Raw genomic sequence first — 26292 nt, 5'->3', positions numbered from 1 at the left:
GGGGGGAGAGAGAGGGTGGGAGGGGGGGAGAGAGGGGGGGGAGAGAGAGGGAGGGGAGAGAGGGAGGGGGAGGGGGGAGAGGGGAGGGGGAGAGAGAGGGGAGGGGGAGGGGGGAGAGGGGGGGAGAGAGAGGGGGAGAGGAGGGGGAGGGGGAGATGAGGGGGGATGGGGATGGGGAGGGAGGGGGGGAAGGTGGGGGTAGGAGGGGGGGAGGTGGGGGTAGGAGGGGGGGGAGGTGGGGGTAGGAGGGGGGGGAGGTGGGGGTAGGGGGGGTGGAGGGGGTGGAGGTGGGGGGGAGGAGGAGGGGAGATGGGGGGAGGAGGAGGGGGAGTTCTCCCCTGTGTCCTGAGGCCAATATTTATCCCTCAACCAACATCAGCAATACAGATTATCTGGTGATTATCGCATTGCGATTAGTGGGAGCTTGCTGTGCGCAGATTAGCGGCCACGGTTGCTGCATTAAACCCTCATCCATGTAAAAGTCGGATAGGCAGGTGGTGATGGGTAGAATACCAGAGCCTAGTCTTGTAAACTTTCCTCAGTACTCCCACTGTGCAGGATGTCCAAATACAATCCAGTATCCACTGTCTCCACAAGAGGCAGTGTTTCCGCAGCCAGAGTACTTTGAACAACCCTTTTTATTTTCTTAGCGTCCCAAGCTAAAGGACAACATTTCCCATTCTCGCCCAGAAGAAAGGCGATGAAACCAGCTGCAGTGGAACAGGCATCAGGACGATCAGCATGTGAAGCATTGCTAAAGATAACTCGCTTCATGGTCACTGGGTTGCCTAAGGATGGGAACTTAAGTGTGGATTAATCCAGATTTAATTTTGGTCATGTTTTATTTGCCGTTAAAACATTCTCTACTGTGGGGTGATCCACTGAAATACTTAACTCAACACATCAAAACTGGCCTCTGGTCCAGTCTGAGTGCAGAACCAGTTCAACTGACCAATCAAGCTTCGCAATAGCTCTGTCCCTCCTTTAGATATAACATCACCTTTCTGTGATGACCCAATACGATTAACCGGGATGGGAGTAACACTCTCTAAATAGGACAGTTGATTTAAAGTTATTGCAGACCCACCTTGCTTAATATCTAAACTAATATATTTAATATAGTGCAGGGGAGAGGGTCTCACAACCCCGCACTACAGAACAGTCTGAACTCGCTGGTGTCTCAGCAGGTTACTGGTCCTCTTAAAGCTCTTCCCACACTCCGAGCATTTAAACGGTCTCTCATCGGTGTGAACTCAATGGTGTGTCAGCAGGTTGCACGACCGACTGAATCCCTTCCCACACACGGAGCAGGTGAACGGTCTCTCCCCAGTGTGAACTCGCTGGTGTATCATTAGAGCATATAACTGAGTGAATCCCTTCCCACTCACAGGGCAGGTGAATGGGCTCTCACCAGTGTGTAGGCACTGGTGTCTCTTCAGGTAATTGGAGATTTTGAAGCTCTTCCTATACTCCAAACATTTAAATGGTCTCTCATCCATGTGAATTTGCTGATGTACCAGCAGGGGGGATGAGAGAGCGAATCCCTTCCCACACACAGAGCAGGTGAATGGCCTCTCCCCAGTGTGAACTCGCTGGTGTTTCAGCAGATTGGAGGACCGAGCGAATCCCTTTCCACACACGGAGCAGGTGAATGGTCTCTCTCCAGTGTGGAGGCGCTGGTGTCGCTTTAGCCCCGGGAAGCTTTTAAAGCTCTTCCCACAGTCAGAACATTTAAACGGTCTCTCATCAGTGTGAACAAGCTGGTGTGTCAGTAGGGTGGATGACAGACTGAATCCCTTCCCACACACAGAGCAGGTGAATGGCCTCTCCCCAGTGTGAGCTCGCTGGTGTGTGGTCAGATCCCCGGAGTTTTTAAAGCTTTTTCCACAGTCGGAACAAGTAAACCGCCTCTCATCAGTGTGAGCTCGCTGGTGTCCCTTCAGATCGCCAGAGCATTTAAAGCTCATCCCACAGTCAGAACATTTAAACGGTCTCTCATCAGAGTGAACAAGCTGGTGTGTCCGCAGGTGAGCTGGATAAACAAATCCCTTTCCGCACATAGAACACGTGTGCGGTTTGTCCACGCTGCGATCGCTGCTCTCTCCTTCCATGTGCAAAGACAGATGAGGCCCGAGACCAGTCGGGAGCAGTGAGTCGGAGCCCGGTAAAAAAACCGGAGAGAGGCGAGGCCCGAGACCAGTCGGGACCAGCGGGAGCAGCGAGGAGGAGCTCGGGAGAAAACCCGGCGACCAGCGAGGCCCGAGACCAGTCGGGAGCAGTGAGTCGGAGCCCGGTATAAAAACCGGAGAGAGGCGAGGCCCGAGACCACAGCTGGGGCAGTCGGGAGAGCAGGAGGCCAGTAACTGGTGAGTTTAAAAGCTCACCTTTCGCGGGCTTTTTCTTTCACAGCTGGGGCAGTCGGGAGAGCAGGAGGCCAGTAACTCTTATATAGGTGGAGCTGTTGCTAAACCCGAAACACTACAGTGTAGTGTCTCCCACCCTTCCACCTCCTCTAACCTTTTAGGGGTTAGGGGAAGTTGAAAAGGTAGGTTCAATTTATTTTATTTCAGGAGCCTAACCTAGGTGGAAAAGGTTCCAGGACAGGAGGCGGCAGTGAAAATACAACACCAGAAAACAGGTAGGTGACTGGTTGGTGAGTACTTTCACAAACTTATTCTAAGTAGAATTCAATAATTAAGCTAAATCGTAGTAAATAAAAGGGTATTGTAAGGGTTAAGTCATGGAAGGGCAGCTCGGACCCGTGTCATGCTCCTCCTGTGCCATGTGGGAAATCAGGGACACTGTCCCTGACAACTATGTGTGCAGGAAGTGTGTCCAGCTGCAGCTCCTAGCGGACCGCATGGCGGCGCTGGAGCTGCGAATGGACTCACTCTGGAGCATACGCGATGCTGAGGATGTTGTGGATAGCACATTCAGTGAGTTGGTCACACCGCAGGTAAAGGCTAGCTCAGACAGTAAATGGGTGACCAAAAGGCAGGGTAAAGGCAGGAAGGTAGTGCAGGAGTCACCTGCGGTCATCTCCCTCCAAAACAGGTTTACCGTTTTGGGTACTGTTGGGGGAGATGACTTATCAGGGGAAGGCACCAGCAGCCAGGTTCAGGGCACCATGACTGGCTCTGCTGCACAGAAGGGCGGGAAAAAGAGGGATAGGGCTATAGTGATAGGGGATTCAATTGTAAGGGGGATAGATAGGAGTTTCTGTGGCCGAGACCGAGACTCCAAGATGGTATGTTGCCTCCCTGGTGCAAGGGTCAAGGATGTCTCGGAGCGGGTGCAGAGCATTCTGAAGGGGGAGGGGGATCAGCCAGTTGTCGTGGTACATGTAGGTACCAACGATGTAGGTAAAAAGAGGGAGGAGGTCCTACAAGCTGAATTTAGGGAGTTAGGAGCTAAATTGAAAAGTAGGACCTCAAAGCTAGTAATCTCTGGATTGCTACCAGTGCCACGAGCTAATAAGTTTAGAGAGAGTAAGATAGATAAGCTAAATACGTGGCTTGAGCAGTGGTGCAAGGGAGAGGGATTTAAATTCTTGAGGCATTGGAACCAGTTCTTGGGGAGGAGTGACCTGTACCAAGGGGACGGTCTACACCTGAACTGTGAGGGAGCCGATGTCCTCGGGGTAATATTTTCTAGGGCGGTTCGGGAGGATTTAAACTAATTTGGCAGGGGGATGGGAACCTAGGTAGTGGAAAAGAGGGAAGTCATATGAAGTCAGAAATAGATGGAGAAAGGTGAGAAGCAATAAGCAAAGGAGAGAAACACAAAGGGCCAAACTAATTCATAATGAGAGTGTGAAAAAAGCAAGCCTGAAGGCTTTGTATCTTAATGCTAGAAGCATTAGGAACAAGGTGGATGAATTAGTTGTGGAAATAGAGGTAAACAAGTATGATTTGATTGGGATTACAGAAACGTGGCTGCAGGGTGGGCAAGGCTGGGAACTTAACATCCAGGGATATACAATATTTAGGAAGGATCGGCAAAAAGGTAGGGGAGGTGGGGTAGCATTGCTGGTAAAGGAGGGGATTAATGCAATGGAAAGGAAGGATATTAACTCGGATGAAACGGAATCTGTATGGGTAGAAATGAGAAATAGCAAGGGGAGGAAAACGTTAGTGGGTGTGATATATAGGCCTCCAAATAGTAATATGGAGGTGAGGGAAGGCATAAAAAGGGAAATTAGAGAAGCGTGCGATAAGAGCACAGCTGTCATCATGGGTGACTTTAATTTACATATTGATTGGACTACCCAAATTAGTAAAAATTCTGAGGAGGAGGAATTCCTGGAATGTTTTCGGGACGGTTATCTGGACCAATATGTCGAGGAGCCGACTCGAGATCAGGCCATTTTAGACTGGGTATTGTGCAATGAGAAGGGACTTATCAGCAATCTTCTTGTACGAGGCCCCTTGGGTCAGAGCAATCATAATATGATCGAGCTCTCAGTCGAGATGGAGAGTGAGGAAATTGAATCAGAGACTAAGGTCCAGAACTTAAATAAAGGGAATTACGAGGGTATGAGACGGGAATTGGGTAAGATTGATTGGGTGGTGTTTCTGGGGGGATTGACAGTGGATAGACAATGGCAAGCATTCAAAGATAGAATGGAAGAATTCCAGAACATGTTTATACCGGTTTGGCATAAAAATAAACCTAAAAAGGTGACTCAACCGTGGATAACGAGGGAAATTAGGGACAGCATAAAATCAAAAAAAAGGGCATATCAACTGGCAAAAAAAAGCACCAGACCGGAAGATTGGGGGCAGTACAGGATACAGCAAAAGAGGACAAAGGGATTAATGAGGAAGGGGAAAATAGAATACGAAAGTAAACTTGCAGCAAACATAAAGACAGACTGCAAAAGCTTTTATCGGTATATCAGGAGGAAAAGACTGGTAAAATCCCAAGTCGGTCCCTTGCAGTCCGATTCGGGAGAATATATAATGGAGAATAAGGAAATGGCAGACCAATTAAACTCATACTTTGGTTCTGTATTCACAAAGGAGGACACAAATAACCTCCCAGGAATATCGGCAAACATAGGGACTAATGAGAGGGAGGAGCTGACAGAAATTAGTATCTCTAGGGATATGGTGTTGGGTAAGTTGAGGGGACTGAAGGCCGACAAATCCCCGGGGCCTGATAAACTACATCCTAGGGTACTTAAGGAGGTGGCCCTGGAGATAGCAGATGCTCTAAGGATCATCTTCCGGAACTCCATTGACTCGGGAACAGTACCCATGGATTGGAGGGTAGCTAATGTTACCCCAATATTTAAAAAGGGGGGTAGAGAGAAAGCAGGGAATTATAGACCAGTAAGCCTTACATCGGTTGTGGGCAAAATGCTAGAGTCCATTATTAAGGATAAAATAGCGGAGCACTTGACAAATGGGGAAAGGATCGGACAGAGTCAACATGGATTTACAAAGGGTATATCGTGTTTGACTAATCTGCTGGAATTTTTTGAGGAAGTAACTGGTAAAATAGATGGGGGAGAGCCGGTGGATGTGGTGTACCTTGACTTCCAGAAAGCCTTCGATAAGGTTCCACACAAAAGATTATCATGCAAAATTAAGGCTCATGGGATTGGGGGCAAAGTATTAACGTGGATAGAGAACTGGCTGGCGGATAGAAAACAGAGAGTTGGAATAAACGGCTCGTTTTCGGAGTGGCAGGCAGTGACCAGCGGGGTGCCGCAAGGATCTGTCCTGGGACCCCAGCTGTTCACAATATATATAAATGATCTGGATCAGGGAATTGGATGCAATATTTCCAAATTCGCTGACGACACTAAACTAGGAGGAGGGGTGGGCTCTGATGAGGATGTCAGGAGGCTACAGTGCGATTTGGACAGGTTGGGGGAATGGGCGGATACGTGGCAGATGCACTATAATGTGGATAAATGCGAGGTTATCCACTTTGGGGGTAAAAACAGGAGGGTAGATTATTCTCTAAATGGCAATAGATTGGGAGATGGGGAAGTGCAGAGGGACCTGGGTGTTCTTGTGCACCAGTCACTGAAGGAGAGCATGCAGGTGCAACAGGCGATTAAGAAGGCAAATGGTATGTTGGCCTTCATATCAAGGGGGTTCGAGTATAGGAATAGGGATACCTTACTACAGCTGTACAAGGTGCTGGTGAGACCGCATCTGGAGTATTGTGTACAGTTTTGGTCGCCCCATCTGCGGAAGGATGTTCTTGCCATGGAAAGAGTGCAACGGCGATTCACCAGGCTGATACCTGGAATGGCGGGAATGACCTACGAAGAGAGATTAAATAGTTTGGGCTTGTACTCACTGGAGTTTAGAAGATTGAGAGGGGATCTCATCGAAACATATAAAATTATGGCAGGCCTGGACAGGCTGAATTCAGAGAGAATGTTTCCAATGGCCGGGGAGCACAGAACCAGGGGCCACAGTCTAAAAATAGCGGGCAAATCATTTAAAACAGAGATGAGGAAGAATTTCTTCACTCAAAGAGTGGTGAGCCTGTGGAATTCCCTGCCACAGAGGGCTGTGAAGGCTAATTCAATAAATATTTTCAAGAGAGAATTGGATATATTTCTGAAGGCTAAGGGGATTAAGGGTTACGGAGAAAAGGCGGGGACGGGGTAATGAACTGGTAAGATCAGCTATGATCTCAGACGAAGATCAGCCATGATCTCATTGAATGGCGGAGCAGGCTCGAAGGGCCGAATGGCCTACTCCTGTTCCTATCTCTATGTTTCTATGTTTCTATGTTTCTATTCCTCTAGCCATGTATTCATCTGAAATATCCTTCTATTTCTACACTGACTAGCACGTGGCACTGTTATCAATCCTGAGATTACTACCTTTGATGTCCTATTTTTAAATTTACCTCCTAACTCCCTATATTCAGCTTTCAGGACCTCATGCTGGTTTTTACCTATATGCACCACGACAACTGGCTGTTCACCCTTCCCCTCCAGAATGGTCTGCAGCCGCTGCAAGACATCCTTGACCTTTGCACCAGGGAGGCAACATACCATCCTGGAGTCTCGTTTGTGGCTGCAGAAACGCCTATCTATTCCCCTTACAATAGAACCCCCTATTACTGTAGCTCTTCCACTCTTTTTCCTCCCATCCTGTGCCACAGAACCAACCACGTTGCCAGGAAGTTGGCTGCTGCTGCCTTCCCCCGATAAGCCATCTCCCTCAACAATATCCAAAGCGGTATATCTGTTTGAGAGGGGGATGTCTACAGGGGACCCATGTACTACCTGCCTGCGCCTACTACTCTGCCTGGCGGTCACCCATTCCCTTCCTTGCCTGTGCAGCCTTTACCTGCGGTGTGACCAACTGATTAAACGTGATATTCACGATGTCCTCAGCATTGCAAATGCTCCAGTATGTATCCATTCGCAGCTCCAGTGCCGCAATGTGGTCTGCCAGTCGCTGCAGCTGGATACACTTCCCACACACATGGTCGTCAGGGACACAGGAAGTATCCCTGATTTCCCACATAGTGCAGGAGGAGCATGCCATGGGGCCGAGCTGTGCTGGCATGTCTTACCCTTTAATTAATTCAAATTAAATCAAATCAATACCACTAATTACACTACAATTAAATGATATACTCAAGGGCCCTTGTTTCCTAGCACTCCCCGTTACTCAACAGCGACCTTAGCAACTATAAACCACAAAATTAAGACCTTTTAAACCTTATAAACTATTAACCTAAACTGTCAAACTATAGAGTAGTATAAATACTCACCTGGCCATACTCACCCAATCAGCTGCTTCCCCTGCGCAGGTGTCACTTTCTGTACTGCGACGTCACTCTCGAATTCTGCCGCCGTTCCCACTGCTGGACTGGGCCTGAAAATCACCGACCTTTATTTTCACCCACAGCCGCTGCTCCCTCGCAGATCCGCCGCTCCCGATGATGTCACTTTTTCGGTGTCCTCCGATGCGATTATTTATTATTTACTGTTGCTCCATGGTTTAAATTACTGAGCACCTCCTTCCCCCTCAGCATCTAATTCCCATTCTCACCAAATTCCCCTTACCACCTTCTTAGGCAGTCCCTCGGAACTGAGGATGACTTGCCTCCACACTGAAAATGAGTTCGCAGGTGACTGATGAGTCCAATGCGGGACCTACAGTCTCTGTCACAGGTGGGGCAGACGGTGGTTGAAGGGGCGGGTGGGTGGGGTGCTTGGGTTGACGTGCGCTCTTTGCGCTGTCTGCGCTTGGCTTCCGCTTGCTCCCGGCGAAGAGTCTCGAGGTGTTTGGCGCCTTCCCAGATGCTTCTCCTCCACTTTGTGCGGTCTTGGGCCAGGGATTCCCAGGTGTCGGTGGGATTGTTGCACTTTTTCAAGGAGGCTTTGAGGGTGTCCTTGAAGCATTTCCTCTGTCCACCTGGGGCTCTCTTGCCGTGTCAGAGCTCTGAGTAGAGCACTTGTTTTGGGAGTCTTGTATCGGGCATGCGGATGATGTGGCCCGTCCATCGGAGCTGATCAAGCATGATCAAAGCTTCGATGCTGGGTATGTTGGTCTGAGTGAGAACATTGATGTTGGTGCGCCTATCCTGCGAATGGATTTGCAGGATCTTGTGAAGGCCGCATTGGTGGTACCTCTCCAGTGCTTTGGGATGCCTGCTGTACATGGTCCATGTCTCTGAAGCATACAGGAGGGCGGGTATCACTATTGCTCTGTAGACCATGAGCTTGGTGCTGGGTTTGAGGTCCTGGTCTTCAAACACTCTCTTCCTCAGGCGACCTAAGGCTGCACTGGTGGTGCCTTTGTTGACAGTAGGCTCCCGAGGTATGGAAAGTGGCCCACATTGTCCAAAGCCTTGTCGGTGATTTTGATAATCGGGGGGCAGCACTGTGTGGCGGGGCAGGTTCATAGAGGACCTTTGTCTTACGGATGTTTAGTGCAAGGCCCATGCTCTCGTATGCTTTGGTGAAGGTGCTGACGGTGGTTTGGATTTCGGCCTCCGAGTGTGCGCAAACGCAAGCATCATCTGCATACTGTAATTCGATGGCAGAGGATGGGACGACCTTGGATCTGGACTGGAGGCGACGGAGGTTCCCTTTTGTTCTGTAGATTAGCTCCACTCCAGCGGGGAGCTTACTGAGGGTGAGATGTAGCATTGCAGCCAGGAAGATCTAGAAGAGCGTTGGTGCGATGACACAGCCTTGCTTGACACTGGTCCGTTTCGCAAGTCCGTTTATCACCCTGTTTAGCAAGTCCCTCCATTAAATAGATTCTCCAGCTCTGTGCCACACCACTCATTCTCCTCCTACTCCCTAGTCCAAAGGTATCTCTGTACTCAGCTATTCCACTCACTTCTCCTGCACATTGTTGTTGAGCAAAATGGCGACGGTTATTACCCAGAACACTTCCGGGCTAGAATAGGCCCTATCAATGCTGCAGGGCCTGGTGTGCGCAGGCACGGGGCGGGCACAGTGCGGGGCGGGTCCCACGCGTGCGCAGTGCCGCCAATCGGATGATGGCGGTGGAAGACAGAGAGAAGATTCCGGAGCGGGGAGGAGGCGGCGGAGCGCAGGGAAGCAATAGAACCAGCGGGGAGGCTTTATAAACACCCGGGGTGAGCCTCAGGCCCTGAACAAGAGCCTCCGGGCCGGGCGTTTGCCCCGAGCGGGGCGGCAGCTGCGGGGCTTTCTCCCGGTGACAGGCCCGGGTTAACGGCCGCCATCTTGAAAGGCTCAGGGGGCAGCAGGGCGCATGCGCGGCCCCCTTGGCCAGGAACCAGGAGGAGAGAATCTTGTCAATTTCGATCCTGGACTCACAGTGATGGCTTTTGTAAACTCCTTTTACAGGCTGTGAGAAGGGCAGCATTTACACACCGCAAACTCAGACCAAACCTCACATCAAGATCTGACAGAGTTACTCCATTCATCAGGACTCGAATATCATCGGCCTATGAATGTGGAAGGAGAAATGTTTGTCTGTTCTGTCTGTGGGAAAAGATTTCAAACATCGGTGTGACAGGAAAAGCACCGAGACACACACACCCGAGTGAGAGTGTTCCAGTGCACTGACTGTGGAAAGAGCTTTAACCAGTTACACAGCCTGAAAAAACATTGCATCGTTCACAGTGGGGAGAAACCGTACACATGTTCTATGTGTGGACGAGGCTTCAACGGATCGTCCAATCTGGAGAGACACAAGGACACCCGAACCATGGAGAAACCGTGGAAATGTGGGGACTGTGGGAAGGGATTTAGTTCCCTGTCGAAGCTGGAAACTCATCGACGCAGTCACACCGGGGAGAGGCCATTCACCTGTTCCGCGTGTGGGAAGGGATTCACTCAGTCATCGAAGCTCCAGACACACCAGCGAGTTCACACTGGGGAGAGGCCGTTCACCTGCTCCGTGTGTGGGAAGGGATTCACTCAATCATCCAACCTCACTGAACACCATCTTGTTCACACCACTAAGAGACCTTTTAAATGTTCTGACTGTGAGAAGAGCTTTAAAAGAACAAAGGATCTGCTGAGGCACCAACACACTCACACTGGGGAGAGACCGTTCATCTGCTCCATGTGTGGGAAGGGATTCACTCAGTCATCCACCCTGGTCACACATCAGCAAGTTCACACTGGGGAGAGGCCTTTTATCTGCTCTGTGTGCAGGAAGAGATTCATTAGTTCTTCCCGTTTCATTGAACACCAGCATGTTCACACCGGGGCGAGGCCGTTCACCTGCTCCGTGTGTGGGAAGACATTCACTCACTCACCCAACCTGCTGAGACACAAGCGCACTCACACTGGGGAGAGGCCGTTCACCTGCTCCGAGTGTGGGAAGGGATTCATTCACTCACCTAACCTGCTGAGACACAAGCGCACTCACACTGGGGAGAGGCCGTTCACCTGCTCCGTGTGTGGGAAGACATTCACTCACTCACCTAACCTGCTGAGACACAAGCGCACTCACACTGGGGAGAGGCCGTTCACCTGCTCCGAGTGTGGGAAGGGATTCACTCGGTCATCCCACCTGCTGAGACATCAGCGAGTTCACAAGTGATGGTAGGGGTTGGATTCTGCTGTTGTTGCTGCTGTTAATCACATCCAGGACTGAACCATGTTCATTCTGTCAGTTGATTTGTTTCTGCTGATGTTAATAACCCTATAACTGGGCTGGAGTTTCATAGAATCTTACAGCACAGAAGGAGGCCATTCGCTCCATTGTGCCTGTGCTGGCTCTTTGGTAGAGTTATCCAATTATTCCCACAGCCCAGCACTTTCCCCATCGCCCCGCAATGTTTCCTTCTCAAGTATTCCCTTTTATAAGTTGTTATTGAATCTGCTTCCACCACCCTTTCAGGCAGTGCATTCCAGACCACAACAACTCGCTGCGTAAAAAATTCTCCTCATCTCCCCTCAGATTGTTTTGCCAATTACTTTTAATCTGTGTCCTCTGGTCACCGACCCTTCTGCCAGTGGAAACAGTTTCTCCTAATTTACTCCATCAAAACTGCTCATAATTTTGAACACCTGAATTAAATCTCCCCTTAAATTTCTCTGCTCTAAGTAGAACAATCCCAGCTTCTCCAGTCTCTCCACATAACTGAAAACCCTCCCCCCTGGTACCAGTCTAGTAAATCTTTTCTGCTTCCTCGCCAAGGCCTTGACATCCTTCCTAAAGTGCGGTGCCCAGAATTGAACACAATACTCCAGCTGAGGCCGAACCAGTATTTTATAAAGGTTTAGCATAACTTCCTTGCTTTTGCACTCTATTCCTCTATTAATAAAGTCAAGGATCCCGCCTGGTTCTTTAAGAGCCTTCTCAACTTGTCCTGCCACCTTCAAAGATTTGTGTACAGAAACCCCCAGGTCTCTCTGTTCCTGCACTCCTGTTAAAATTGTACCCTTTAGTTTATATTGAAACATAGAAACATTGAAGATAGGAGCAGGAGTAGGCCATTCGGCCCCTCAAGCCTGCTCCGCCATTCAATGTGATCATGGCTGATCATCCAAATTCAGTACCCTGTCCCTGCCTTTTCCCCATATCTCTTGATCTCTTTAGCCTTAAGAAATATATCTAACTCCTTCTTGAATATATTTAATGAATTGGCCTCAACTGCCTTCTGTGGTAGAGAACTCCACAGGTTCACCACTCTCTGGGTGAAGAAATTCCTCCTCATCTCTGTCCTAAATGGCTTACCCCTTATCCTTAGACAGTGACCCCTGGTTCTGGACTCCCCCGCCATCTGGAACATCCTTCCTGCATCTAGTCTGTCTCGTCCTGTTAGAATTTTATAATTTTATATTGCCTCTCCTCATTCTTCCCACCATAATATATCACTTCACACATCTCTGCATTAATTTTCATCTGCCATGTGTCTGCCCATTTTACCAGTCTGTCTGTGTCCTCCTGAAGTCTGCTACTATCCTCCTCATTGTTTACGACATTTCCAAGTTTTGTGTCATCTGCAAACATTGAAATTATATACCCAAGTATATAATATACCCAAGTCCAGGTCATTAACCTATATCAAAAAGAGAAGTGGTCCCAATACAGACCCCTGGGGAACACCACTGTGTACGTCCCTCCAGTCTGAGAAACAACCGTTCACCACCACTCTCTGCTTTCTGTCTCTGAGCCACGCTGACACTGTCCCTTTAATCCAATACCGACCCCTGGGGAACACCACTGTGTACGTCCCTCCAGTCTGAGAAACAACCGTTCACCACCACTCTCTGCTTTCTGTCTCTGAGCCACGCTGTCACTGTCCCTTTAATCCAATACTGACCCCTGGGGAACACCACTGTGTACGTCCCTCCAGTCTGAGAAACAACCATTCACCACTACGCTCTGCTTTCTGTCTCTGAGCCACGCTGTCACTGTCCCTTTAATCCCATACTGACCCATGGGGAACACCACTGTGTACGTCCCTCCAGTCTGAGAAACAACCGTTCACCACCACTCTCTGCTTTCTGTCTCTGAGCCACGCTGACACTGTCCGTTTAATCCAATACCCACCCCTGGGGAACACCACTGTGTACGTCCCTCCAGTCTGAGAAACAACCGTTCACCACCACTCTCTGCTTTCTGTCTCTGAGCCACGCTGTCACTGTCCCTTTAATCCAATACTGACCCCTGGGGAACACCACTGTGTACGTCCCTCCAGTCTGAGAAACAACCGTTCACCACCACTCTCTGCTTTCTGTCTCTGAGCCATGCTGTCACTGTCCCTTTAATCCAATACTGACCCATGGGGAACACCACTGTGTACATCCCTCCAGTCTCAGAAACAACCGTTCACCACCACTCTCTGCTTTCTGTCTCTGAGCCATGCTGTCACTGTCCCTTTAATCCAATACTGACCCCTGGGGAACACCACTGTGTACGTTGTCCAGTCTGAGAAACAACCGTTCACCACCACTCTCTGCTTTCTGTCTCTGAGTCACGCTGTCACTGTCCCTTTAATCTAATACTGACCCCTGGGGAACACCACTGTGTACGTCCCTCCAGTCTGAGAAACAACCGTTCACCACCACTCTCTGCTTTCTGTCTCTGAGCCACACTGACACTGTCCCTTTAATCCAATACTGACCCCTGGGGAACACCACTGTGTACGTCCCTCCAGTCTGAGAAACAACCGTTCACCACCACTCTCTGCTTTCTGTCTCTGAGTCACGCTGTCACTGTCCCTTTAATCCAATACTGACCCCTGGGGAACACCACTGTGTACGTCCCTCCAGTCTGAGAAACAACCGTTCACCACCACTCTCTGCTTTCTGTCTCTGAGCCACACTGACACTGTCCCTTTAATCCAATACTGACCCCTGGGGAACACCACTGTGTACGTCCCTCCAGTCTGAGAAACAACCGTTCACCACCACTCTCTGCTTTCTGTCTCTGAGCCATGCTGTCACTGTCCCTTTAATCCAATACTGACCCCTGGGGAACACCACTGTGTACGTTGTCCAGTCTGAGAAACAACCGTTCACCACCACTCTCTGCTTTCTGTCTCTGAGCCACGCTGTCACTGTCCCTTTAATCTAATACTGACCCCTGGGGAACACCACTGTGTACGTTGTCCAGTCTGAGAAACAACCGTTCACCACCACTCTCTGCTTTCTGTCTCTGAGCCATGCTGTCACTGTCCCTTTAATCCAATACAGACCCCTGGGGAACACCACTGTGTACGTCCCTCCAGTCTGAGAAACAACCGTTCACCACTACTCTGCTTTCTGTCTCTGAGCCATGCTGTCACTGTCCCTTTAATCCAATACCGACCCCTGGGGAACACCACTGTGTATGTCCCTCCAGTCTGAGAAACAACCGTTCACCACCACTCTCTGCTTTCTGTCTCTGAGCTACGCTGTCACTGTCCCTTTAATCCAATACTGACCCCCTGGGGAACACCACTGTGTACGTCCCTCCAGTCTGAGAAACAACCGTTCACCACCACTCTCTGCTTTCTGTCTCTGAGCTACGCTGTCACTGTCCCTTTAATCCAATACTGACCCCTGGGGAACACCACTGTGTACGTCCCTCCAGTCTGAGAAACAACCGTTCACCACCACTCTCTGCTTTCTGTCTCTGAGCTACGCTGTCACTGTCCCTTTAATCCAATACCGACCCCTGGGGAACACCACTGTGTACGTCCCTCCAGTCTGAGAAACAACCGTTCACCACCACTCTCTGCTTTCTGTCTCTGAGCTACGCTGTCACTGTCCCTTTAATCCAATACTGACCCCTGGGGAACACCACTGTGTACGTCCCTCCAGTCTGAGAAACAACCGTTCACCACCACTCTCTGCTTTCTGTCTCTGAGCCATGCTGTCACTGTCCCTTTAATCCAATACTGACCCCTGGGGAACACCACTGTGTACGCCCCTCCAGTCTCAGAAACAACCGTTCACCACCACTCTCTGCTTTCTGTCTCTGAGCCACGCTGTCACTGTCCCTTTAATCCAATACCGACCCCTGGGGAACACCACGGTGTACGTCCCTCCAGTCGGAGAAACAACCGTTCACCACCACTCTCTGCTTTCTGTCTCTGAGCCACACTGTCACTGTCCCTTTAATCCAATACTGACCCCTGGGGAACACCACTGTGTACGTCCCTCCAGTCTGAGAAACAACCGTTCACCACCACTCTCTGCTTTCTGTCTCTGAGCCACGCTGTCACTGTCCCTTTAATCCAATACCGACCCCTGGGGAACACCACGGTGTACGTCCCTCCAGTCGGAGAAACAACCGTTCACCACCACTCTCTGCTTTCTGTCTCTGAGCCACACTGTCACTGTCCCTTTAATCCAATACTGACCCCTGGGGAACACCACTGTGTACGTCCCTCCAGTCTGAGAAACAACCGTTCACCACCACTCTCTGCTTTCTGTCTCTGAGCCACGCTGTCACTGTCCCTTTAATCCAATACTGACCCCTGGGGAACACCACTGTGTACGTCCCTCCAGTCTGAGAAACAACCGTTCACCACCACTCTCTGCTTTCTGTCTCTGAGCCATGCTGACACTGTCCCTTTAATCCAATACTGACCCCCTGGGGAACACCACTGTGTACGTCCCTCCAGTTGGAGAAACAACCGTTCACCACCACTCTCTGCTTTCTGTCTCTGAGCCACGCTGACACTGTCCCTTTAATCCCGTGGGCTTTAATTTTACTAATAAGTCTCAGCCCTCTCTGTTACTTCATCAAAAAACTCAATCACGTTAGTCAAACATGATTTGCTTTTAACAAATCTGTGCTGACTTTCATTTATTAGCCCAGCCTTTTCCAAATGTGAATGAATTTTGTCCCGGATTATTGTCTCACCACTGATGTTAAACTGACTGGTCTGTAGTTGCCGGGTTTATCCCTCTCCCCCTTTTATAAACAAGGGGGTTATAGTAATCTGGGATGTTATGATTAAGGCTATCCACCAGGTGGTGCTGTAGCCAATGCTGCTGCTAAGGTCAGGGGTTGCTTCCTGTTAAGGTCAGGGGTTAGCTTCCTGCTAAGGTCAGCAAAGGTGCAATGCCTGGAAGCAAGCCTGCCTGGTTGTCTCGCAGTCATTCAATAAAGCACTCGTATTAATCCTCATACCTTGCCTCTTCGCGTTCCTTGTCTCACTACATGGATTTATCACATTTGGCGACGAGGTAAAACAGGACCCTGAATAAGAGAAGTCTGCCAGGTTGTTTAAACAACAAAATCACGAGCTGCAGTTAGCTACCAGTTGGAAGAGAGCATGGCTGCCACGGTAGGAACGGTCTCTGCTTTTGATATTCAAGCACAAACTTGGGAGGAATACTGTGAAGTGTTGGGTTATTTTTTCAAAGCAAATGAAATAAATAATGCCAGAAAAAGGAAAGCCATTCTGCTTAGTTCAGTGGGAAGCCAAACCTACAGTTTGATGAGGAATCTGCTCAGTCCTGAAAAGCCTGGAGACAAATAATTTGTTGAATTAGTGGCCGTGCTAAAAGAACATTTCAACCCTGAGCCTAGTGAGATTGGACAGCGGTTCAAGTTTAATTCAAGGAACAGGAAAGAGGAAGAGAGTGTAATGGACTACGTAGCGGTGTTGCCTTAATTGGCACAAGATTGCAATTATGGGAACAACCTGAAGGAAATGCTGAGAGATAGGCTAGTTTGTGGAATAATGGATGACCGAATGCAGCGCAGATTATTATCCAAGACTGGGCTTACTTATGAAAAAGCATTGGAACTTGCTCAAGCCATAGAGACAGTGAACCGAGATGTAAAAGAAATACAGGGTTCAGAGAGGGCTAATGCTATGCAAGTTGCAGGTCAGGTTGTTGTGCACAAGTTGAACATGCATCAGAAATCACAACGTGAGCATGTGAAGGCATGTTATAGATGCAAGGGCGATCACCTGGTGAGTGAATGCCAGTTTCTGGAGGAAAAGTGCTACAAGTGTGGGAAACAAGGACACATAAAATGAGCTTGCAGGGCGAAATCACCTGTGGAGGAATCCAAACCAAAAGGGGGAGGACAGCAAAACCAAGGGAGAGAAGTGAAAAAACATGGAGCACACCACATCAGCAGGGAAGCTGAGGAAGAAGAGGACATGTTCATAATGTATGGCATGTTAAAGAACATTCCAAAAGTGGCTCCTATCACATTGCAACTGACAGTAAATGACTCTAAGGTGAACTTTGAAGTGGATACAGGGTGCAGCGTGACCATAATGAACAAGGCAGAATACTCAAAATTGTGGAACCGTGCAAAAGTTCCAGAGTTAAAGCCTTGCTCCCTGCATCTTAAAACATATACAGGTGAACGAGTAGCGACATTAGGTACAGCTAAGGTAACTGTGCAACACAGGGACACAGTGGAATAGCTACCTGTAGTTATGGTATCGGGTACCGGACCAAACCTGTTAGGTCGGGGCTGGATAAAAGAACTTAAATTAGACTGGGGAGCAGTACATCAAATAGATGTGGGCAAACAGTTGACTTTGCAAGAAGTGTTGAGTGAACATGAGAATGTGTTCAAGGAGGAACTTGGCACATTTAATGGCCCCCCCAGCTAAGATTTATATAGACAAGGAGGCACCGCCAAGGTTTTTTAAACAACGACCTGTGCCTTATGCCATGAAGCCAAAGGTAGAGGCTGAGCTTCACCGTCTATTGAGAGAGAACATACTGGAGCCAGTGAAATGTTCGGAATGGGCAGCTCTCATAGTACCTGTTTTAAAACCGGACAATTCGGTAAGACTCTGTGGAGACTATAAATTGACAGTCAATCGGGTGTCCAAACTAGAGCAGTATCCGATTCCCAAAATAGAGGATCTCTTTGCAAACCTGGCTGGAGGAAAGAAATTCACAAAGTTGGATATGAGTCATGCCTACTTGCAGATTACACTGGATGACGAATCAAAGAAGTATGTCACCATAAATTGGTTGGAATCATACCTAGCACAAAGGAAGTTGGCTGTGGTTGTTGGAGGTCATTCATCTCAATCACATGACATCACTGCAGGAGTTCCTCAGGGCAGTGTCCTAGGCCCAACCATCTTCAGCTGTTTCATCAATGACCTTCCCTCCATCATAAGGTCAGAAGTGGGGATGTTCGCTGATGATTGCACACTGTTCAGCACCATTCGAGACTCGTCAGATACTGATGCAGTCTGTGTCCATATGCAGCAAGACCTGGACAACATTCAGACTTGGGCTGACAAGTGGCAAGTAACATTCGCACCACACAAGTGCCAGGCAATGACCATCTCCAACAAGCGAGACTCTAACCATCTCCCCTTGACATTCAATGGCATTACCATCACTGAATCCCCCACTATCAACATCCTGGGGGGTTACCATTGATCAGAAACTGAACTGGACCAGCCATATAAATACTGTGGCTACAAGAGCAGGCCAGAGGCTGGGAATTCCGCGGCGAGTGTCTCACCTACTGACTCCCCAAAGCCTTTCCACCATCTACAAGGCACAAGGTAGGAGTGTGATGGAATACTCTCCACTTGCCTGGATGAGTGCAGCTCCAACAACACTCAAGAAGCTCGACACCATTCAGGATAAAGCAGCCCGCTTGATTGGCACTCCATCCACCACCTTCAACATTCACTCCCTCCACCACCGCCGCACTGTGGCTGCAGTGTGTACCATCTACAAGATGCACTGCAGCAACTCGCCAAAGCTCCTTCAACAGCACCTTCCAAACCCACGACCTCTACCACTTAGAAGGACAAGGGCAGCAGACGCATGGGAACATCACCACCTACAAATTCCCCTCCAAGCCACACACCATCCTGACTTGAACCTGTATCGCCGTTCCTTCATTGTCGCTGGGCCAAAATCCTGGAACTCACTTCCTAACAGCATTGTGGGTGTACCTACACCATATGGACTGCAGCGGTTCAAGAAGGCGGCTCACCACCATCTTCTCAAGGACAATTAGGGATGGGCACTAAATGCAGGCCTAGCCAGCGACGCCCACATCCCATCAATGAATAAATAAATAAAAATACACACAAGGGCTTGTTTACATATAACCGCTTACTGTTTGTTGCCTCATCTAGTCCAGCTATCTTCCAGAGGACAATCGAAGGTGTACTGCAAGGGATTCCACATGTTTCCATCTATCTGGATGACATTCTGGTGATGGGAAGAGCCAACCAGGAGCATCTGAGCACGCTGAGAGAGGTACTACAGAGATTGGAGAGGGCAGGGTTATGACTCAAGAGGAGTAAGTGCACTTTCCTGGGGAATGAGGCAGTGTTCCTGGGACACAGAGTGGACGCCACCGGGCTCCATCCACTCAAGGAGAAGGTACAAGCACTGCAGGACGCCCCTGCTCCTACAAATGTGGCTGAGTTAAAAGCTTACCTGGGACTGCTGAACTATTATAACAGGTTTTTACCAAACTTGTCAACTGTGTTAGCACCTCTTCACAAACTACTGCGCAAGGAGACACAGTGGCAGTGGAGAGAGGAGCAGGGGGTTTCATTTGAACAGTCCAAGAAACTGATGCTGTCATCGGATGTGCTGGTTCACTACAATGCAGAGAAAGACATCATTCTCTCTTGTGACACTTCACCTTACGGGGTGGGGGCAGTTCTTTCACACTGCATGGAAGATGGAACTGAAAGACCAATAGGGTTTATGTCCCGAACTCTAACACCAGCGGAAAAAAACAATTCCCAGTTAGACAAAGAGGGGTTAGCAGTAATGTTTGGGTTACAGAGGTTCCACAAGTACATATATGGCAGGAAGTTCACCATATGCACCGATCATAAACCTCTTATCTCTCTTTTCAATGAAATGAAAGCAGTTCCACAGATGGTATCACCCAGGATCCAGAGGTGGGCCATGACGTTGAGGGCATATGAGTATGTCATCGTCTACAAGGCGGGCAAGTACCATGGGAACGCAGATACCTTGAGCCGTCTTCCACTGCCAGGCACACCTATCCGTGCAGCTCCAGAGGACAGAGTGTTGATGTTGGAGGACACTGACATAGCACTTGTGACTGCAGAGCAAGTAAGGTCATGGACCGGTAAAGGTCCAGTACTGTCTAGAGTTCGAGAATATGTGGTGAGGGGATGGCCACAGCATCCGGAAGGGGCTGACTTCACACCCTGCAGTGTCAGGAAAACAGAGCTGAGTGTGCAGGATGGTTGCGTGTTGTGGGGAGCACGAGTGATTATTCCACAGCCAGCATGACAGTCTATCCTAGAGCAACTACATCAGTGTCATCCTGGGGTCTCGCGTATGAAAGCCTTGGCTAGGAGTTACTTGTGGTGGCCAAAGCTAGATGAGGAGATAGAAAATCTAGTCAAGACATGCAGCACTTGTCAGGAACACCGGAAGGCACCAGCAGCAGCTCCTTTCCACCCCTGGGAGTGGCTGGATAAACCATGGAGAAGATTGCACTTAGATTATGCGGGTCCATTCATGGGGAAGATGTTCCTCATAATCATTGATGCACATTACAAATGGATGGATGTTTATCCTGTAAATTCTGCTTCCGCCACTACTACTATAGACTGCCTGCGTCGGAGCTTCAGTAATCAAGGGCTACCGGAGATCGTGGTAAGTGACAATGCCACTTGTTTTGTGAGTACAGAGACAAAAGAGTTCTTGAGAAAAAATGGCATAGTGCAGGTGACCTCGGCCCCATATCATCCGTCCTCAAATGGACTTGCAGAGAGAGCCGTACAAACATTTAAAGAGATGATGAAAAAAAGTGCAGAATGGAGTTTAGCAGCCAAAGTGTCACAGGTTCTGTTCAGCTACAGAATAACACCTCAATCCACCACAGGACTCTCTCCTGCTGAGATGTTATTAGGTCGTAGACTACGCTCCACTCTTGACCTTGTCCACCCAGACCTAAAAAGGAAAATGGAAAACAGACAAAACAAACAAAAAGAGAACCATGACAAAAGAACAAAGAGCCGAAGTTTTGGAGAAGGAGATGTGGTCCTTACCAGGAATTTCAGTTATGGACCCAAGTGGATTCCTGGCTTCATAGACTCAATGACCGGTCCCGTATCATACAAGGTCATGTTGGGTGATGGTAGGGTAGTACGCAGACATGTAGATCAGATACTTACCAGACAAGGGGAAATTGAAATGAAGGTTCCAGATGCAATGGCTGAGGACAGGTTTGCCCCCAGTTATCCAAGAGCACCTGTGGTGCCACCATCAGGGACAGAGACCATTCCACAGGAACCCATTTGTCAAGAGGAAACCATCGTTGCAGAGTCAGATACTCCGAGCACTGCTCAGGAGCAGCTGGTGGCTTCACCACAAACAAGCAGGGACTTTACTGTCAGACGTTCACAAAGGTATTGCAAGCCACCAGAGAGATTGATACTGACCTGTTAGATTCATCAAGTATGGAACATGGTGAATGGAGACTTCTTAGGTGACCCTTAGGAATGGTTGTTTGTTAAGAAATTCATACTGAAATCTTAAGGGGGGAGGGATATAGTAATTTGGGATGTTATGATTAAGGTTATCCACCAGGTGGTGCTGTAGCCAATGCTGCTGCTAAGGTCAGGGGTTGCTTCCTGTTAAGGTCAGGGGTTAGCTTCCTGCTAAGGTCAGCAAAGGTGCAATGCCTGGAAGCAGGTCTGCCTGGTTGTCTCGCAGTCATTCAATAAAGCACTCGTATTAATCCTCATACCTCGCCTCTTCGAGTTCCTTGTCTCACTACATGGATTTATCACAGGGGTAACATTTGCAATCCTCCAGTCCTCTGGCACCACCCCCATATCCAAGGAGGATTGGAAGATTGTGGCCAGAGCCTCCACAATTTCCACCCTTACTTCCCTCAGTAACCGAGGATGCATCCCATCCGGACCAGGTGACTTATCTACTTTGAGGACTGCCAACCTTTTATGTATAACCCTCTATTTTTATCCTATCCAATATCGCTACTGCCTCCTCCTTTACAGCAACAACAACAACTTGGATTTATATAGCGCCTTTAATGTAGTAAAGCGTCCCAGGGTGCTTCACAGCAGCGTTATCAAACAAAATTTGACACTGAGCCACATAAGGAGGTATAAGAGAAAAGAGACCCAGCCTGTTCATCCTTTCCTGATATGTATACCTCGCATTTCTGATATCATCCTTGTAAATCTTCACTGCACCCTCTCCAGTGCCTCTATATCCTTTTTATAATATGGTGACCAGATCTGTACGCAGTACTCCAAGTGTGGTCTAACCAAGGTTCGATATAAGTTTAACATAACTTCCCGACTTTTCAATTCTATCCCTCTGGAAATAAACCCTAGTGCTTGGTTTGCTTTTTTTATGGCCTTGTTAACCTGTGTCGATACTTTTAGTGATTTGTGTATTTGTACTCCTAGATCCCTTTGCTCCTCTACCCCATTTAGATTCTTATTTTCCAAGTAATATGTGACCTCCCTATTTTACTCACCAAAATGTAATACCTCACATTTATCTGTGTTGAACTTCATTTGCCAATTATAGGCCCATTCTTCAAGTTTATTAATGTCTTCCTGTAATTTGTTGCAGTCCTCCTCAGTATTGACTATGCCCCCCAAGTTGGTGTTGTCCGCAAATTTAGAAATTGTGTTATTGATTCCAAAGTCTAAATCGGTAATATAAATTGAACAAATATAATTTTGATTGGTCCACATGTTTCTCCCACATTAGTGGCCCCTGAAAGGGAGCCTTGTTGGGCTGATTCTTGTTTGGTGACCCTGGGGCAACCCAGTCTCACCCTATTGGTCCATCCAAAAAGTCCCAGTGACCAGCAGAGACAATCATTGGCTCATTGATTTTATTCTCACTCTGCACACAGCGGGTGGAGAACTGAACCCAACCAGAGTAGAGGGAGGGGGAAAACTGGGAGTGGAGGAAAGAAATGTTGGAGATGGTGCGATGGGTTTGGATTTCAGCACAGGGAGGAGGGAGAGTGTGTGGGACAGGGATTTACAGCTTTGGGGGAGCGAGAGAGGAAAGAACGTTCCATAGAAACTAGAATTGTCTGTTCTGAATTTCTATCCTGCACTTACAGTGATGACTTTTGTAAACTTCTTTTACAGGGTATTAGAAGGGGAGGATTTACAGACGGGAAACTCAAACCAAACATCACATCAAGATCTGAGAGTCACTCAATTCATCAGGACCCGAATATCATCGGCCTTTGAATGTGCAAGGAGAAATGTTTGTCTGTTCTGTGTAAGGATTTCGGGGCATCTTTTAAACTGGTTTAAGGTAATCTACCTGGCCAGCAGTCTTTTTGCTGCTGCACTCTAAACCAATTTACAAACAGCGGTTTCGAATCGCTACCCATCCTTTAGTTCGGAGTGGAGGAACTTATAATTAATGATATTAAAACGGAACACGTGGTTTGGGTGAGAGAAAAAAATCAAGCTTTATTAACTAAAAGAAACTATAATCAAAATATCAAACTATCCCACACGAACACAGTGAAATTGTAAAACTATATAACAGGGGGGTTGCAGACGGCGAAAACGAGGGATACAATGGCTACAATGTTATTTAAACAATCTTAGCAATTCCCTTAAATCACCATCCCCCCTTAACTCTTGCTAGGTTGCCTTGTTGAGGAGCCAGAAACTCTGTTCACATGTGGTCCAGCGAAGAGAGAGAGAGAGAGAGAGAGAGAGAGAGAGCTCACCTATGGTCCCAGGAAGTCAAGAGAGCGAGCTGGCTTCTCAGCCCTATCTTTATATCTGGTGAGCCCCTCCCGTTCTGCCTTGCAAGGGCTGTGTGCAAAATTCCCCACCCAAAAGGGTCCAATACACAAGAGAAAGCTGTGATAGGCTAACTCACAGTGGTTAGACTGGGTTAATGTGATTTTTGGAGCTCCCTGGGCTGAAACAAAAGGGAGACACAACTGCTCTATTGTCCAGTACTGGGTGATTTAAAATCCATTCAAATCTTAACGCTTCCCATTCAAGATACAAAAAGTCTCTTCTGCAGTTTAGATGTATCCACTCGATATACAAACAAATGCTAATAGCATTCAGTTGCTTTGTAAACAAAGCATTGTCCTTTGTCTTCATTGAACCTTACCTCCAGACACAGAAAGCTGCATTCCAAGCCTCTTTTGTCTCGGCCATGTGGTGTCCGCCATTTTTATCCCTGGAAATTTAAAAGCACATCTCCCAGGGATACTTTTAATCAAAAAAAATGAATCTTCAGAACTGTAAATTATTGCAAATTCTTACACTGTCTGTGGGAAAAGATTTCAAACATCAGTGTAACTGGAAAAGCACCGAGACACACACACCCGAGTGAGAGTGTTCCAGAGCACTGACTGTGGAAAGAGCTTTAACCAGTTACACAGCCTGAAAAAACATTGCACCATTCACAGCGAGGAGAAACCGTACACGTGTTCTGTGTGTGAACGAGGCTTCGACCGATCGCCCAACCTGGAGGGACACAAGGACACCCACACCACGGAGAAACCGTGGAAATGTGGGGACTGTGGGAAGGGATTCAATTAACTGGCCCTGCTGGAAACTTAGGAGAGGCTGTTCACCTGCTCCGTGTGTGGGAAGGGATTCATTTGTTCATCCCACCTCACTGCACACCAACTTGATCACGCTGATGAGAGACCTTTTAAATGCTCTGACTGTGGGAACAGCTTTAAAACCTCTGAGGAGCTGATTAAACACCAGGGAGTTCACACTGATGAGAGACCGTTCTGTTGCTCTCACTGCAGGAAGAGGTTCCGGCAGTCATTCCGTCTGGCTGAACACCAGCGAGTTCACACTGACGAGAGTCCATTCAGTTGCTCTCACTGTGGGCAGAGGTTCAGCCAGTCATTGCAACTCACTGAACACCAGCAAGTTCACACCAAGGACTGTTCAACTGCTTCATGTGTGGGAAGGGATTCACTCATTCAGTTCACCTTTTTACACACCAGCGAGTTCACACTGGGGAGAGGCTGTTCACCTGTTCCATCTGTGGGAAGGGATTCATTCAGTCATCCAAACTCCAAGAGACACCAACTCACTCACACTGGGGAGAGACCGTTCACCTGCTCCGTGTGTGGGAAGGGATTCACTGATTCAATCCCACCGACTGAAACACCAGGGAGTTCACACTTTACTGCCAAAGGTGGATTCTGCGGTTATTGCTGCTGTTAATCACATCCAGGACTGAACCATGTTCATTCTGACAGTTGGGGTTTGTTTCTGTTGATGTTAATAACCCCATAACTGGGCTGGATTTAATATTTTGATATATGTCAAATAAATCAGCTTTGTATCAAACACACAGTGTGTCGAGTATTTGATTTCTCCAAGCTAAGAGGAGACTAATTGATGTCCTGTTACCGACTGCTCCATTTTTGGGCCTTTTCTCCTTTCTAACTCTGGATTATTTCAGTTCTCATACCTTTGGTTACTCACATGGACAAGTCCAAGCTCGCCATACATTCCAGAGTGCCTCTCCTAGCCTTGGTATCCAGGGAAGGTATCGGTAACACGCCCGGGATCACTAAATACAAACCCAGCCTGTTAATCACTTTCAGCTACTGGACTTAGCGTGTGACCCACAGCATCTCTCTCACCTTCGATGTGTGAATAGAGCATCACGCCTGCACACCTGGTTTATATTTAAATCCACTCAGAAAATATATTTCACAAGTAAACACATCACATCAAATAATGGACAAAAATCCAGAGGGGAGATGAAACATTTTTCACTCAGTGAGTTGTTGTGATCTGGAATGCACTGTCTGAAAGGGGCGGATGCAGATTCAATAGTAACTTTCAAAAGGGAATTGGATCTACTTAAAGGAAAAGTTTGCAGGGCTATGGGGAAAGGGCCGGGGAGTGGGATTAATTGGCAGCTCTTTCAAAGATGATCACGGCCCTAAAAGGCAGTTCTATATTCACAGGCGAAAAGCTGATATCTAACTCCCTGAGAACAGAGAAAGATCCCAACTCTCTGAAAACTCCTTGAATTATTTCTAAAAGCCTTTCAAATGCTGACAGATTCCTTCCTTCTTTTGAAATTCCACTGCCGTGTGCCAGGGCTGCAGGCAATGCTGGGCACAGAGGGAGCAGCAAACCGGGTTCAGAGTGGGCTCGCTGGGTGTACCTTACCCGGGGTTTTCCGATGAGCAGCAAACCAGGTTCAGAGTGGGCTCGCTGGGTGTACCTTACCCGGGGTTTTCCGATGAGCAGCAAACCGGGTTCAGAGTGGGCTCGCTGGGTGGACCTTACCCGGGGTTTTCCGGTGAGCAGTAAACCGGGTTCAGAGTGGGCTCGCTGGGTGTACCTTACCCGGGGTTTTCCGATGAGCAAACTGGGTTCAGAGTGGGCTCGCTGGGTGTACCTTAC

General features: G+C 48.3%; 1 protein-coding gene across 1 annotated transcript in view; it reads left to right on the top strand.

Annotated features, from left to right (window-relative positions):
• The window catches only part of LOC147119058 (uncharacterized), a 70133-nt gene that overhangs the window by 27817 nt on the left and 16024 nt on the right, over positions 1 to 26292 (top strand). Inside the window, exons 3-4 of the mRNA XM_085984022.1 lie at positions 10053 to 10618; positions 10703 to 11029. Of these exons, the coding sequence (XP_085840148.1) occupies positions 10053 to 10618; positions 10703 to 11029 (893 nt within the window). The remainder of the gene's footprint in view (positions 1 to 10052; positions 10619 to 10702; positions 11030 to 26292) is intronic.

The sequence above is a fragment of the Somniosus microcephalus genome, chromosome 4 (assembly GCF_052327205.1).
Source record: "Somniosus microcephalus isolate GS21.2 chromosome 4, FLI_Smic_1.0, whole genome shotgun sequence".
In the NCBI taxonomy this organism is placed as follows: domain Eukaryota; kingdom Metazoa; phylum Chordata; class Chondrichthyes; order Squaliformes; family Somniosidae; genus Somniosus; species Somniosus microcephalus.
The sequence above is the reverse complement of the archived record's forward strand: the minus strand, read 5'-3'. Positions and strand labels throughout refer to the sequence as shown.